The following is a 16,300-nucleotide window of genomic DNA, read 5'->3' on the forward strand; positions in this document are numbered from 1 at the left end:
GGGGGCGACAAAGGGCTCCAGCGCTGCTCGTCCTCACTCTCTACCAAGGCCCAAAGTGTCGGTATGTTCTGTGTTCCCAATGCAAGAATCATTTATTGACAAGGTATAATGTGCATTATAAACAAAATCAGCGTGTCGCATCATGGAGTGTGCAGCAGGAGTCATGAGCATCAATCTGGGATCTAAAGCTCACAGGTTCTTTGTAATGGGGATTCATGATGTCTGAAGCAAACAACATTTGAATGTGTGACGAATGTCATGCCCAAATGCCAGATGCCCTCGAAGGAGTAGCCAATACCTTCACTGCTAAGGAGGCCAGCCAATCGTCTCCCCTGAGTGATAGGAAGAAGAACCGGAGGAAGAAGAGCATGAACCAGAAGGGAGAAGCTGTGGTGGGACAGGCTGAAGGTACGCCCACAGCGTAGGCTCCCATCTCCTCTGTGACCACAATGAGCAGACGTAGTACTGATGCTACTTAGCGCATCACTATCAACTATTCATATTTGTTTAAAGAAAACTAGTAACCAAGAGCCCAACATATGAAACCATACAATACACAATAAACTTGTGTCTAGCTTTCTCCTCTTTTATTTCCAGTCTTTGAATGTACCAGCAGCTGTCGCGCTGCCCTGTCTCTGTGTTTCACACTCTGTTTCTGCTTAGCTAGAGCTTTGCCACTGCTGACGCTGTTTTACAACACTTGTGTCTTTCTCTTTCTCCTTTTGTCCCGGCTTACCACTCACTCTGCAGCAAAACGCAAAATGTGGAAGTTAAAGAGCTTTGGTAGCTTGAGAAACATAAATAAGACAGGTAACGCCAGCTGATGCAGGCTTCTTTACATATCTCTGCATGTGTCAAGCATCTTCCTCGTCTAGTCTGTTTGGTTGACTCAACATGGGTCTATCTTCAAGTCGTCGCTCCCCTTCTCTCGTGAGATACCTCTGGGTTTCCCTGCAGCCCCTCGTGTCCTACCCATCCAGCCCTCACGTGTTCTGTGTTCGGGTTCCCTGGTCGGGACCCTAACCCTATCCCGTGACCCTGACCCTCACCCATTAAGACCCTCCATCTCTTCGCATGATCCTAATCTGCTCCTCCCAGTCAAGAAAGGAAAACCATTGGTGTTGTCTTCCCCGTGCTTTGGGCGCTTTAGAGGAGGAGAACGCAGACTTCATCGTGGTGTCCTTCACGGGGCAGACCTGGCACTTTGAGGCCCAGAGCCTGGAGGAGAGGGACGCCTGGGTGGCGGGCATCGAGAGCCAGATCCTGGCCAGCCTGCAGGCCTGCGAGAGCGGCCGCAACAAGGTACCCCCCCCCCCCCCCCCCCCCCCCGCCGCCCCCCCCCCGCCCTTGAGAGGACAGTCTGCACGGTCCTCTCTGTGTGAGACCCTATTGCGCCGGATGTACTTCTTCCAATAAATGTGTGTGTGTGTGTGTGCGTGTGTGCGTGCGTAGGCCCGGAGGAGCAGTCGGAGTGAGGCCGTGGCCTTACAAGCGATCCGTAACACCAAGGGCAACAGCCTGTGTGTGGACTGTGGAGCGCAGAGTAAGTCCGTCTCATCCCTCCATCCCCTAAGCTCTTCCTATGTAGGGTTAATTCAATATCAAGAGGTAGGCACCAGCTAACACATAATGAAACCAGAGAAAACATAACCGGCCATCTATCGAGGCGTATCGATAATCCGGGTTCAAATGAAATCATTTTAAGGAGGCTGGCTGTGGACGCGAGCGAAAGTCAACGGTATATACTGCTGGGAATGAGGCTCTGCTTAGTCAGGGAAACGCTTGCTTTAGAACTTTATTTCCATCACAAACAATGACCGCAGCCCGTTCCTTAGACACCTAGCTTCCTCCTCCCCCTGACTCCCTCCTCCTCCTCCTGACTCCCTCCAGACCCCACCTGGGCCAGCCTGAACCTGGGAGCCCTGATCTGCATCGAGTGCTCCGGGATCCACCGCAACCTGGGCACCCACCTCTCCAGGGTGCGCTCCCTGGACCTGGACGACTGGCCCGGAGAGCTCACCCAGGTGTTGGCCGCCATCGGCAACCACATGGCCAACAGCATCTGGGAGAGCTGCACCCAGGGCCGGGCCAAGCCCGCACCCCACTCCTCCCGGTCAGTAGAGGGTGCCCTCCCTCTCCCCCTCTATCTCTCCCTCTCCCCCTCTATCTCTCCCTCTCTCCCTCTCCCCCTCTCTCCCTCCCTCTCCCCATCTCTCCCTCTCTCCCTCTCTCTCTCCCTCTCTCCCTCTAACTCTCCCTCTCTCCCTCTCTCCCTCTATCTCTCCCTCTCCCCCTCTATCTCTCCCTCTCTCCCTCTCCCCCTCTCTCCCTCCCTCTCCCTCTCTATCTCTCCCTCTCTCTCTCTCTCTCTCTCTCCCTCTCTCCCTCTAACTCTCCCTCTCTCCCTCCCTCTCTCCCACTCCCCCTCTCACCGGTCCAGTATGGCAATGATGTTTAAGCCTTACGCTACATCAAGGCTCTGTCTCAGTCACGGCCTTGCAGCAGCCTTAGGTGTTGTTTAGGGATTTGTATAATTCATGCGTGTGTGAAAATGCTTGTTTGTGTGTGTGCGCATGGATGTGGTTGTGCGTGTGTTTGTGTTCATAACTCCAAAAAGTTCATCAAGTCTAACTTGATACATTAACTTGTGTGTTCATGTAAGCAGACTAGTATTCATTTGTTTGTACCTGACATGTTTCGACCACTTCCTGTTTGCGTTGATGTTTGCGTTGTTGTGTGTCGTGCGTTGATGTTTGACGTGTGCCTGTCAATCACCCGTCGTCCAGCGAGGAGAGGGAGTCCTGGATCCGGGCCAAGTACGAGCAGCGTCTGTTCGTGCCGCCGCTGGGCCCCGCGCCCGGGGAGGAGGCCGGCGCGGGCCGGGGCGCGGCGCTGCGGCTGCTGTCGGCCGTCACCGAGAGGGACCTGCCCGGGCTGCTGCTGCTGCTGGTCCACAGCACCAAGGAGCAGATCAACGCCCCCCCGGCCGGACCCCCGCCGGCCCCCGCCTGCAGCGCGCTGCACGCGGCCTGCCAGCTGGGGGACGTCGTGATGACCCAGCTGCTCATATGGGTGAGTGGGGCCCCTCACTAAACCATCAGGGCCAGTGGGGCCCCTCACTAAACCATCAGGGCCAGTGGGGGCCCTCACTAAACCATCAGGGCCAGTGGGGCCCCTCACTAAACCATCAGGGCCAGTGGGGGCCCTCACTAAACCATCAGGGCCAGTGGGGCCCCTCACTAAACCATCAGGGCCAGTGGGGGCCCTCACTAAACCATCAGGTCCAGTGGGGCCCCTCACTAAACCATCAGGGCCAGTGGGGCCCCTCACTAAACCATCAGGGCCAGTGGGGGCCCTCACTAAACCATCAGGGCCAGTGGGGCCCCTCACTAAACCATCAGGGCCAGTGGGGCCCCTCACTAAACCATCAGGGCCAGTGGGGCCCCTCACTAAACCATCAGGGCCAGTGGGGCCCCTCACTAAACCATCAGGGCCAGTGGCGTCCCATGACCTCCATAAGGGGAGACATCAGAACGTGGACCAAACCCGTCCACTCACTCCCTGGTCACTGCCACATTCTTGTTGACGATGTACAGAAAATGTTGTTTTATTGGAGCAAACGTTTTAATCGTTGAGTTATTGACAAGGAGCCTATCTGATTCGACTCTCTCCCTCGCTCTCTCTCTCCCTCTCCCTCTCCCTCCCTCCCTTCATCCCTCCCTCCCTCTCAACCCTCCCTCTCCCTCTCTCTCCCCTCCCTCCCTCTCCCTCCCTCTCTCCCCCTCTCCCTCTCTCCCCTCCCTCTCCCTCCCTCTCTCTTTTCCTCTCCCTCTCTCTCCCTCTCTCTTTTCCTCTCCCTCTCCCTCCCTCCCTCCCTCTCTCCCTCTCTCCCCTCCCTCTCCCTCTCTCTCCCTCTCCGTCTCCCTCTCTCTGTTCCTCCCTCTCTCCCTCTCTCCCCTCTCTCTCCCTCTCTCTCTCTCTCCCTCTCCCTCTCCCTGTTCCTCCCTCTCCCCCCCCTTCTCTCTCCCCCGTCCAGTATGGCAGTGATGTTGAAGCCAGGGACACCCAGGGCCGTACAGCTCTGGTCTTCGCCAGAAAGACTGGCAGCAAGGGCTGCGTGGACATCCTGCTCCAACACGGCTGCCCCAACGACGCCACGCCCACCACCACCCCCGTCCTCTCCCGCCGGTCCAGCACGGCCAGCCTGGGGCGGAGCAACTCCCGGCAGCGGCCCTCATAGCCTGGACTGACCAGGACGCCGCTCCACGGGGACACTGGCTCGGCTGAGTACGATTGGTCGAATTTAGAAACCTAACATCGCCCTGGATGCTTGCCGAGTGGACTTTCCTGGAGGCCTCCAGTACACTGAGGGAGAAGTAGTATATAACATGCTTAAATATATATATATATACTCACACACATATATATTCATATATATATATATATGTGTGTGTGTGTAGGGATATTCTCAATTGTATGTCTGAAGACTGAGCAACATATCAAACAACTGAAAAGCAATATTCATTCGATTCGTTGGTGTTCCAAATATTGCCGGACTGTATGTAGCCGTCGTTGGCCCGTTTCCGATGCATCTCAAAGTCCCTCGAAGACCAATCAGCTCCTGTATCACTTCCTCGTAAAAAAGTGGATGAAAGTATCGATGACCAAGAAATATAGTCCAAGCCTATTGACCACTGGGACCTTGTTGTCATTGTTGTTGTTTTTCAAGGTTTTGTTGTGGCTGGACCAAAACTAGTTTTTTGTTTGTTTGGCTCAATCAATGACATGGAACTATATGGCATGTTGTTTGGCATGTTTTCATGTGTCAACCGGACGACAGAAACGTGGCAAACAACATAATTGACCATGGTTCAACTGATTAAAATGTGTACAATTCCACTTAGATTAGACGGCGGAATGGTATGAAAGAAATAAAAAAAATACATGTTGATATTACTCCCACAAGTTGAAAAAATGATGTTTTAATATATTGTAAATGTACCTACTACTTAATGTTTACTGTGGTGACCATACAGGCTCTGAAGAAACAAGCCCCTGTTTTGTAAATGGTTTCTTACCAGTAGTTTTAAATGTTTTTTTTTTTTTCATTTTTATTTTATAATTTCTTATTTTCAAACGAAGTCACATGCTCATAACATGGTAATACAGTGCGTCTGTTGTCGACATGCCTGTCCAGCCAGCAGACATGCTGACTATATTATTAGAAGAGCAGCATTGAGATGATCATATTAAAAAATGTGTAGCTCCCTGCCATGCATTTTTAATTAACCATATTGAGGTTACATATCCAAGGGTTCATATTTTCATTTCAGACCCTGTGTTTATTATGTGAAAACGAGCTAAAATATCTGAATAAAACGCATTTTTGTTAGTGTTTCGATTATTTTTGTGACTTCTGATAAAACTTGACCTATGTTAGGATTCTTGTGTTCATCCAGGGACGCGCTGAGACACTAGGGGGCGTGGTAATGACCAACTAGGGGGCGTGGTGATTAGCCGCTTTTTACCGTACGTCATCAACATGCGACAACCGCGGACTCATTTTAAAGGAATAAAAGGGAAGTATTTTCAGCCAAAATAAGTACTTCTTTCGAGGGTGAGTAAAACAGAATACAACATCAAAATAAGCGATGTTAGCTGTAATGAAAAAAAGCGATCATATTTCGAATCATGACGAATTATTGTTCTAATATTCACATTCTTTTGAGAAAACCAGCGATCAGAGGCCATCTAACCGAGCTGCAGTTTATGTGGCAATGTGCAACAACAACCAATCTTACTCGTGCGTTATATGTTAAAAATGTTGTATTGTAACTAAAGCACGTCCAAAAGCTTGCACTATAATGTGATTAGCAGAGACAGAGACAGGAGTAAAACATCCTGGGTCCTGTTCATGGGCAGCTGTCACCTTACTAATAAGTTGTATTACCTATATACAACTTATATTTAGTGTACCGTTTATACTGCACGTAAGAATTAAGTTGCACAACTGCAAGCAGAATGTGTGTGAAGTGGGGGAATAATATGCTGTCAACAAATAATAGTGCTTGATCTTAAAAGTCCCTATCCTCATATTTCAAACTCTTATTTTACTCTCTTTGTGTTGCTCTCCTGCAGCTTGGGTTCTGCGCGGCAGGAAGTGCAGCAGGGATGCGGATCCGGCTGCAGGGCTGCGGCCACGCCGCCGGCCTGCTCTCCGAGCTCAACCGCTGCCGCCGGGCCCGGCTGTACTGCGACGTGCTGCTGACGGTGGGCGGCCGCTCCTTCGCGGCCCACCGTGCCGTGCTGGCCTGCGCCGGGTCCTACTTCCGCGGCCTCTTCGCCCGGGCGGCTCAGACGTCCGCCCTGACGCTGGAGTTTGTGTCCCCGGCCAACTTCGAGCGGGTGCTGACCTTCATCTACACGGGGGAGATCCTGACGGACCTCATCGACGTGGGGGTGCTGTACGAGCTGGCGGAGCGTCTGGGCGTGAGTGACCTGGTGAAGGCCTGCCACGCCACCTTCCCCGACATGCAGAGCTCCGCCTCCGACGGCCTGGACTCGGCTGGCCCCGCGGCGGCGGCGGCCTCCGGGGCGTCGGCGTGCTCGTCTGCGGCGTCCTGCTCCTCTCTGTCCTCGTCGGCGGGGCCCTCCGCCGCCCCCACCCCCGCCACGGCCCCCTCGCCGCTGCTCCACCCCAGGACCCCTCGGGGGGGCGGCGGCCCCCCGGCCCCCCTCCACGCCACCCCGCCCTCTCTGGACCTGAAGGCGGAGGACGTCCACTCCCACCTGGGCTACGGACAGCTGCCGGCGGCGGAGCCCGTGGAGCCGCCCGGAGAGCCCGGGGGGAGGGGCCCCGGCGACGCCCCGGCGCTCCCGGGCCACGCCCTGCTGCGGCTGAAGACCGAGGAGGCGGACGGCAGCCCCCCCCACGCGGGGCCCCCGGGGGGAGGGTACGAGAACGGCGAGGCGGTCGTCTCTCAGAGGGCGGCCGTCTCGCTGCGGCACGATGCCGGCCCCTTCCCGGCGGAGAGCGCCCCGCCCCCCTCCCCTCGGGACCCCCCGGGGGGCCCGAGGGGAGGGGACGGGGGGCGGGCGGAGCCAGCACAGGACGGGCTGACGGAGGAGGGGGTCCGCGGGGAGGCGGCGGGGGGGGAGGAGGAGCAGTGGAGGCGGCTGGCGGATGAGATCATCGAGCTGAGCGACGACGAGACGTACATGGACGAGGACGAGGAAGAGGAGGAGGACGAAGACGACCTGGTGTTTGTGGAGAACGGCGGGGGTTCCAGCGGCGGCCAGGTAACACCGGGGAGGGGGGGGGGGGGCTGGCGGAAAACTGACTCAAGTGCTTTGGATTGGGATGTCCCGATACCACTTTTCCCTTACGATAACGATATAAGGCTGATACTTTGTTTGACTCTCAAACAAATAATAAATGGTACTACTTTGGCCAATTAGCCACCTAAAACATCTCAGTAAAGAAAAGTTGAATGGCTTTTGTGAGGTACCGGCGTGGTCGCCCCACGTATCGGGGATACGGCCAACTGGATATTGAGAGTGAAGTTTTATTCTCTCCAAAACATTCACAAAAAATAGAGCAATGTTCCAAAAAGAAAAGGAAATGAATGCATCAGTCAGCAAACAAAAACTAAGATAGCATAGCCTAACCAAAACATACGTCTCTCGTACTGGCCTCACGTCAAGCCAGCACCACCTTCCGCCCCCAAACACCAAATGAGGCAGCCCTTAAATAGGGAAATGACAATTGGACTAATCAAGGCCGTATGGGCCAGACCATTAGTTGGGGAACATTCTTTACCTAAAGCTACCAATCCTACATAACTGAACAGAAAGTACATTGTGTGAATACTAAATAAACATGACACTAAATAAACAATCACCAAACACATTTATATCCACACCTTGTGCACAACCTATAGATATTTACATAACAGTTGTTTTTATCAACACCCCCTGGACTATTCCCTGATACCCTGATCCTAAGCTCCCTTACCATACTGCCCCCTACCGGGACGGAAGACCAATTTTACACCAGCCCAATATAATATATACACACACAATATAATATAATAATAATAATATTTTCTCTAATGCGAGACTGTGAGAAGGGGGAGGATTTCACCTTCTCACAGCTTTCATCCAGTAAAAAGATTTGAACAGGGTTTAAAAAAGTCTAAATGGAGTATACAATGTAAATATCCACACCTTTAAAAATAAATAAATGAATGGTTGGAAAAAAAATAAAGTGAAGAGTTAAACAAATAGCTAAAGTGATGAATTCATCCCGTTTTCTAAACGACTTTATTACCAATTATAACAGTATGCCGAGATATCCCAATGAGGATGATGATGATATCGTCATTCATCAGGGTTGATTATGTTCTGAGAAAACCGTCAGACCCCATCCAACACAGCTGCAATAACACTGGGCAAAAAAACCCAACTATTGTCACTCATATATTCCATCATAACTAAAGGTAACAGAAAGAGTGGGGCTAGGTGAACATCTCGTACGTCAATCAAAAGTTAAGTATGTAGTTGAGATTCAATACTACAAATGTTGTACAATTTTGAATTATTATTCTATTTCTTATTATTTTTCCCCCAAGTTCCCCCAAACAGTTTGGACCTTGCTCTAATGCTGCCCTTAAGTTGACATTCTTTCACGGTTTGCAAAGAATCGTAGTTCAGCCTTTTCCCAAATAACAGACAATTTATCCAACAGAAAAGGGTCAAAATAAAGATGTACGCCTCTAAACTCTAGTTGTGTTTAATGGCGCCGTTGTTCTGGCTCCCTGTCTGCAGAGCTTTCTTCTTGGTTTTTCTTTTCCTAAGCAGTTGACATTCTTCTTCCTTCTGTTTTCGTGTTTGGTTCTCGTTCCCTGTAAGGGGGCAGAGAGGACAGGACGATGGGGAGGGATATGGGAGATGTTTATGGAGCAGGAAGGAGGGGCTGGGGGGAGTGTTCCTGCCCCAAGGGTCTCGCGTAGAGTGAACCCTTGTGAACAGATCCCTGGACATAACGAGGCCTACTGGGGCTTGGAGGTAGCTCCTGAAAGTAAAACATTTATAAAGCACCTAGTTGTGCAGCAGCCTACGTTGTTGTGTGCGGGGAATAGGTTCACTCAACACTGTAAGTGCTTGGCACTTGGTTCTATGAACATCCTCAGTGTACCCACAGCGATATGCTGTTTCTCTCTCTTAGACAGATGTACTTACTGAATGTTGCTTTGGATAACGGCGTCTGCTAAACGCCCTAACGTTAGTGTAACCTCTCCTTCTTACTGTGCTGCTCTGGATAACAACGTCTGCTAAGCGCCCTAACGTTAGTGTAACCTCTCCTTCTTACTGTGCTGCTCTGGATAACAACGTCTGCTAAGCGCCCTAACGTTAGTGTAACCTCTCCTTACTGTGTTGCTCTGGATAACAGCGTCTGCTAACGTTAGTGTAACCTCTCCTTCTTACTGTGCTGCTCTGGATAACAACGTCTGCTAAGCGCCCTAACGTTAGTGTAACCTCTCCTTACTGTGTTGCTCTGGATAACAGCGTCTGCTAACGTTAGTGTAACCTCTCCTTCTTACTGTGTTGCTCTGGATAACAGCGTCTGCTAACGTTAGTGTAACCTCTCCTTACTGTGTTGCTCTGGATAACAGCGTCTGCTAACGTTAGTGTAACCTCTCCTTACTGTGTTGCTCTGGATAACAACGTCTGCCAAGCGCCCTAACGTTAGTGTAACCTCTCCTTACTGTGTTGCTCTGGATAACAGCGTCTGCTAACGTTAGTGTAACCTCTCCTTCTTACTGTGCTGCTCTGGATAACAACGTCTGCTAAGCGCCCTAACGTTAGTGTAACCTCTCCTTACTGTGCTGCTCTGGATAACAGCGTCTGCTAACGTTAGTGTAACCTCTCCTTCTTACTGTGTTGCTCTGGATAACAGCGTCTGCTAACGTTAGTGTAACCTCTCCTTCTTACTGTGTTGCTCTGGATAACAGCGTCTGCTAAACACTAACAGTAGTGTAACCTCTCCTTCTGCTGAACACTAACCTTTGTGTAACCTCTCCTTGGCGCCCCAGGCCCCGGGGAGCACCGTGTCGTGCCGGGCCTGCGGCGTGGCCGTGCCGGCCGACCCGGCCGCCGTGCACACCCACGCCGAGACCCACCTGACGGAGGCGGGGCTCTGCCGGGCGTGCGGGGCCTCGTTCCCCGACCGGCCGGCGGGCGTGGCCCACGCCCTGGCCCACGTGGGCGTGGCCTTGTACTCCTGTGACATGTGCCAGCTGCAGTTCTGCAGCCAGAGCAAGCTGCTGCGGCACCGGCGGCAGGCGGCGGCGGGCTACACGCTGCCCCCCGCCGCGCTCTCCGGCGCCCCCCAGGGCCAGGAGGTGGAGCTGCAGTGTGCCGTGTGCAGCCGGGTGCTGGAGCACGACTTCCAGGTCAGTCCATCAGGACCGGAGGCCTCCTCTCGCCCCGGGACTCTTATACCCAACTATTAGAATCATTCAAGAGAAACTGCAATCATTATTTATATATATATATATAGGCCTATATATTTTTAAAGGAAATATTACACAACTTCACCATATTGTGTCCCCACATTATGTGACCACGTTATGTGACCACGTTGTGTGACCACGTTGTGTGACCACGTTGTGTCCCCACGTTGTGTGACCACGTTGTGTCCCCACGTTGTGTCACCACGTTGTGTCCCCACGTTGTGTCCCCACGTTGTGTCCCCACGTTGTGTGACCACGTTGTGTGACCACGTTGTGTGACCACGTTGTGTCACCACGTTGTGTCCCCACGTTGTGTCCCCACGTTGTGTCCCCACGTTGTGTGACCACATTGTGTCCCCACGTTGTGTGACCACGTTGTGTCCCCACGTTGTGTCCCCACGTTGTGTGACCACGTTGTGTCCCCAGGCGGTCCGGGAGCACCTGCTGAGCCACGTGTGTGTCCAGAGCCTGAGCTGCGGCGTGTGCCACCAGCCCCAGCTCTACCTGTGCTCCCTGCTGTGGCACACCCTCACCCACCTCGCCCTGCCCGTCTACACCTGCCCACACTGCGCCCACAGCTTCCTGGAGCGCCCCCTGCTGGACAGACACATGGCCACGCACGCCGAGGAGGCCGCCGCCAAGGAGCGGGAGCGGAGCGCGCTGCGGGCCTTCAGGGGCGCGTCGTCGGGGGGCCTGGAGGGCGGCGGGGGGCTGGAGGGCGGCGGGGAGGAGCTGCAGTGCTTCCTGTGTCCCCAGAGGTTCCGCTCGTCCTCGGCCTTCCAGTACCACCTCGGCCTGCACACGGGGGGGCCGGGGGGGCTGGGGCCGGGTGGGGCCGGGGGGGAGGGGTGGCTGGGTCCGGGGGGGCCGGGGAAGCGGCGAGCGGAGCAGCCCCTGGAGTTCCTCTCGTCCCCCTACCCTTCGTCCTCCTCCCAGCGGGAGGCGGGGGGGGGCCTGGTGAAGATGAGCTGCCTGGGGCTGGGCCCCGGGGTGGGCTTCGGCCGGCTGCCCGGCGGGGGCTCTGAGCTGGGGGGCTCCGAGCTGGCGGCCGGCGGCGGCCTCCGGAACACCAAGTGGTACCGCTGCCGCTACTGCGGCAAGCGCTTCGCCCACTCGGGGGAGTTCACCTACCACCTGCGCATCCACACCGGGGAGAAGCCCTACCAGTGCAAGGTGTGCCTGCGCTTCTTCCGCGGCCGCTCCACCATGATCTGCCACCTGAAGACGCACGCCGGGGCGCTCATGTACCGCTGCACCGTGTGCGGCCTCTACTTCTCCACGCTGAAGCTGGTGTCCTCCCACATGGAGCTGCACAAGGGCCACCTGCCGGCCGACTTCAACATCGAGCAGACCTTCATGTACAACGACCACTCCAAGGAGCCGCTGCTGCTGCCCCCCGGGGACCCCTGACCCCTCCTGGGCCCCAGGGGGACCCCTGACCCCCCCCGGGACAACTGACCCCCCCCCCCCCCCCCCCGGGGGTCAGGGCTCGGGTGGTGTCTGGCGTGCCTAGGTCCTACACTGGGGGTCAGCTGGCTCTCGTTCTATTGTGTGACGCTCAGCGGTTGTGGTGCCGACGACCACAGGAACAACCCGCCCAGCACTCGCGCTCCACCAGGGTAGGGACTCCCGGCAAAGCGTCTCCCATTCCAGTCCCAGAGTGCAGCCGTCGGTCCCTCTCGCACAGCTGGGCTACATGTTGGCTCGCTGCTCTGAGCCCACACTATAGCTCAGGAAAGCTGTTTTTAATGATCCGTGGTCACCAGATTTCCCGCCCAATCCGTCAACACTGCATATGGGGCATATTCGGTATTCAGTGGGTGTGTGTGTGTGTGTGCGTGTGTGACATCCCGAAGACTCTGATCAGCGTTCAGATTTAGTCGATTCCTCCGAGTCCGCTAGATGGCAGTGTTTCTAGTGGTTTGATGTGTGGTTGGACGTCTCCAGACTGTTTCACAGCTCTGATGCCTTTAGGAGACCCGCCATGACCGTCTGATAAACGTAGCACCATAATGTAGCATACCAAATGTATATCTGAATGTGTGTAGTCCTTGTAGCGTGTGGCGTCTTTCAACAGTTTTTCTATGTTTCCAACACACCAGGTTTTGAGTTTACAGCATCACTTGCCACCGTAGATGTATTGAGGCCTTATTAGTTCAAATCGACCCACTCCGTCTTGAAATGTTGGGTTTTGCTACTCCAGCTAAATTAAAATCCTAAATGTACATACTATCTGAAATTATATATTTTTGTTCTAGTCTTATCAGATACCATCATAATGTTGCACTTTTATCCAATGAATTAATATTTAGTGTTCTACATGCTATCTTGGTACATTGGTGCTGTAGAAACCATGATGCTCACTGGCATCTTATCATGCCGGACATAGAAAGTGATTTTGTGACATTTGATACCTTAAGGTTTATTAAACGGAATCGGTACTGGCTGTGAAAAGGTTGAATTGTACAAACTTTCTACAAGGTTCCATGTGTATAGTTAATGTCTGTTACCATGTATATCTGTATGAGATCCTAACTATTTATTCTATTTATGTTTTTTTTTAATCATTTTATAAAGTAACAACTTTGAGCCGTCTTTGTTTGTTTTATTAGTAAATAAAATCATTGTTCCTGTTCCTTCCATTTTGATGTGTATTTGGTGTTGTTCTGCCTCATCATCACACTTCCAGTGATGAATGGGCACATTCTGGGTTTTATCAGCGCGGGTGTGTGACCTTGGCCCAGGGCCCTTCCTGCTATTGTGCTGTCGTCGGCGCGCTAGCGGCCTCCTTCCTCTGATTGCTCCGACAGCACCAGGGTTCAGACAGAGGAGCTGGAACATCCTCCTTTATGCATCCCCCGCCGCAAAAAAGAATTCTGGGATTTCGTGATAAAACGATATTTTTTTTCCTCAATACTTTGGGTCGAGTAAATAAAATGTTTTTTATTAGTAAGAAATGGTGAGAATAAACAACCATGTTGGAGCATTATTCAGGAACAGATGAGTGACCATAAATACACAAGTCTGGAATCAGGACGTAAAGCTTCCAACGACCGCACCTTAATGAGGGTCTACCTAAACCTGCCACCCAGCTGCTCCTCATTGATTCAGTTATTCTTCATATTTACTGCCTGTACGACATTGAACTGGTATTGCATTTCCAAAGAGTCCGTCCTGCTCGTCCGGGGGGCTGCATTTGTCTTGGTATTGTCCATTTACTAAAGAGTTTTTGTGGGACTCAAAAGCATGAAGGAATTAAAAATGTCCTTACATTTCTTTATTTGCGAGCATGTTATTTAAAGTCAAGCGGGTTATATATTTAGTTTAGGTGAGCCGATTTTTCAAAGATTATATCATTAAGTTCTTCCATTGAAGTTTTGTAAAGCGTCAAGAGGCCTTGGGTCTCACATGAACTCTGCTGACACTAGGATGGAGCTGGAGGCTCGCCTCTTGAGATCACTCCTTACGATCCGACTTCAGAGTGGCTGGTGCTGCTGTTGCTGATCCGACGCGGTTTGCTCTGACCCCTTCCCCCGCCCTTGCCCCCAGAGTCTGCTTGTTCCCCCAGCTCTGTAAGCCCTTCTCTCGGTATGTAGCTCACCACCGTGTTGACGAGGTTGTTGCGGAAGCTCTTGCTGAGGAAGTTGTATAGGATGGGGTTGGCCACGCAGTGGAACAGAGACAGGCACTGCACCACGCTGTAGGAGAAGTACAGGAAATCCACCGTGTTGCACCCAAAGAGCACAGGGTCTAAATCGTCTATGATCATCAGCAGCATCACCAGGTGGTAGGGCAGCCAGCAGACGATGAAGACGAGCGAGTACACGTGGACCAGCCACACGTCCCTTCTCCCCTGCACGTCGGGCGCGCTGCGCACCGCCCGGGCGATCAGCACGTTGCAGCCGATGATGATGGTGGCGGGCAGGACGAACTGGAAGACCAGGCCCAGAAAAGCCAACGAGACAAACCACTCCACGAAGCTGAACTGAGGCATCATGAAGCAGCCCGGCTCGTCCCACTCCAGCAGGTCCATGTGCACGTTCTCCAGCAGGGCCAGGAACAGGCAGAGCAGCCAGGTCCCGCCGCAAAGGAGCCAGCGGCGACGGCCCAGCGCGGGGAAGAGGGCCGGGGCCGAGGGCCGCACCAGAGACCGGTAGCGCTCCAGGGTCATGAAGGCCAGGAAGAAGGAGCTGCTGTAGAAGTTAATCAGGTAGAGGAGGTTAGTGACCTTGCAGAGGAAGCGGCCCCACAGCCACACCTTGTCCAGTGTGACCTCCATCATGTAGAAGGGCAGCACGGCCACGACGCTCAGGTCCGACAGGCTGACGTTGATGATGCAGAAGAGCACGCCGCTGGCCGCGCGCCGCCGCCGCCAGTTGACCCACACCACCAGCACGTTCTCCAGGAGGCCCACCATGAAGATGAGGAGGTAGAGGAGGAAGAGGATGATTTGCCGCGTGTCCGTGGCTAATTCGATGGTGCAGCTGAGGAACCAGGGGGTGGCGTTGACGAACAGCTCCGAGTGGTTGGTGTGGTCGGCGCTCATGGTCTGAAAGCAGAGCAGGTTTCAGAGGGGACGATACATTTAGGTCTGCTTTCGGTGGGGACGGGATGAGGGTTTCATATGTTAACCGAGGTGTCGCAGTAGAAGCAGGAGGCGCAGGGGATGAAGAAGAATGTTCCAAAAGCTTTTTTGGGAGGGGTAAGTCAATACCTTATGTTCAACATTTAACAAACATGAATACCATGCTGTGTGCAAAGTAAGGGCACATTTGAAGCTATACATCCATTTACAATTAAAAATGTAATTGCATAATCCAGATATATCAGGTTTAATAAATTGGGATGATGAACAAAGTTCCATAATTGAAAGCTCTCACCTTGGTCGGGGAAGGAGGTCCTCGTGGGCCTCAAGTCTGCTGGAGAGTTTACAGCGGTCTGCTAGGAACCCAAATACGAATGCACAACTTGTGCGGTTTAGGAATATCTTGGCATTAGATGGAGCCTCATCCCACCCACTGGCCATTTACACACCAGCAGAGGATCTCACGCACGCAGGCTGTGACAGGACATCCTGAGTGAGGAGCAGGAAAGCACACGCGTTGAGGGGCCCTGGAGGTCATCACACCGAATGAATCGATTACAGCGCAGGGAAATGTTTTGTGCTGCAGCTGAGGTGGTCGAAGTGGGGCACGTCGATGTGCTGATGGGGAGGGGGGTGTGTCAAGTGGTTGGAGGTTAAGGGACTCAGCCAAGGAAGCAGACTTTTGAGACGCACACACACACACACACTCACATGCCAAACCAGTAGCCCACCCACCATCGTTTGGATCAATAGATTGTTTCCAATGCTCCGACTGCTTCCCTCCTCATGCAAATGCATGGGTTTCCAGAAGGATAACTTGTTTTATGACAGTGCCTACCAACTACTACTTGCGGTTATGCTCCCGTTTCATGTCAATACCACAACGGTTGGTGCGATAAGGAGTCTGCACTGGTCTGGTCTTATATCCCTCTGCAGTTGGTCAGCACTTTGAAGCTTGTGTAAGAGCACTCCCTTTCCCTCCTGGATTCCTGTCCCCCTCCACTCGTTTCCTCTTGTCTCAGAATTCCTCTGCACTGGTAGCAACAGGAAGTGGGCAGTCAGCACAATTACAACTGGTGAGAAAAAAGAAGGGCTCTGACCTGCAAGGCCCCGTTGTCAAGCACTGGGGAGAGACAGACCACCTGGACTGACAAGATACAGGCCACTAGGACTGGTGAGATACAGCCCACTAGGTAATGGA

The 16,300-nt window shown here is 53.1% G+C and overlaps 3 protein-coding genes across 3 annotated transcripts in view; 2 read left to right on the forward strand and 1 right to left on the reverse strand.

Annotated features, from left to right (window-relative positions):
* agap2 (ArfGAP with GTPase domain, ankyrin repeat and PH domain 2) overlaps positions 1 to 5,395 on the forward strand; it is a 9,854-nt gene extending 4,459 nt beyond the window's left edge. The window contains exons 3-10 of the mRNA XM_060055178.1: positions 2 to 61; positions 274 to 408; positions 751 to 810; positions 1,151 to 1,302; positions 1,453 to 1,543; positions 1,891 to 2,113; positions 2,787 to 3,072; positions 4,037 to 5,395. Of these exons, the coding sequence (XP_059911161.1) occupies positions 2 to 61; positions 274 to 408; positions 751 to 810; positions 1,151 to 1,302; positions 1,453 to 1,543; positions 1,891 to 2,113; positions 2,787 to 3,072; positions 4,037 to 4,240 (1,211 nt within the window). The 3' untranslated portion in view covers positions 4,241 to 5,395. The remainder of the gene's footprint in view (position 1; positions 62 to 273; positions 409 to 750; positions 811 to 1,150; positions 1,303 to 1,452; positions 1,544 to 1,890; positions 2,114 to 2,786; positions 3,073 to 4,036) is intronic.
* Positions 5,396 to 5,534: 139 nt separating this feature from the next.
* On the forward strand, positions 5,535 to 13,156 carry LOC132460639 (zinc finger and BTB domain-containing protein 39). Its single transcript, XM_060055431.1, has 4 exons — positions 5,535 to 5,617; positions 6,139 to 7,299; positions 10,095 to 10,454; positions 10,941 to 13,156. Exons 2-4 carry the CDS (start codon positions 6,172 to 6,174, stop codon positions 11,922 to 11,924), a joined length of 2,472 nt encoding a protein of 823 aa, XP_059911414.1. The 5' UTR covers positions 5,535 to 5,617; positions 6,139 to 6,171; the 3' UTR covers positions 11,925 to 13,156.
* Positions 13,157 to 13,437: 281 nt separating this feature from the next.
* gpr182 (G protein-coupled receptor 182) lies at positions 13,438 to 16,222 on the reverse strand. Its single transcript, XM_060056154.1, has 2 exons — positions 15,395 to 16,222; positions 13,438 to 15,063 (listed from the first exon to the last, which is right to left on the reverse strand). Exon 2 carries the CDS (start codon positions 15,058 to 15,060, stop codon positions 13,978 to 13,980), a length of 1,083 nt encoding a protein of 360 aa, XP_059912137.1. The 5' UTR covers positions 15,061 to 15,063; positions 15,395 to 16,222; the 3' UTR covers positions 13,438 to 13,977.
* Between the last annotated feature and the right edge of the window lie 78 nt (positions 16,223 to 16,300).

This window comes from Gadus macrocephalus, chromosome 1 (genome assembly GCF_031168955.1).
Source record: "Gadus macrocephalus chromosome 1, ASM3116895v1".
Taxonomy (NCBI): Eukaryota; Metazoa; Chordata; class Actinopteri; order Gadiformes; family Gadidae; genus Gadus; species Gadus macrocephalus.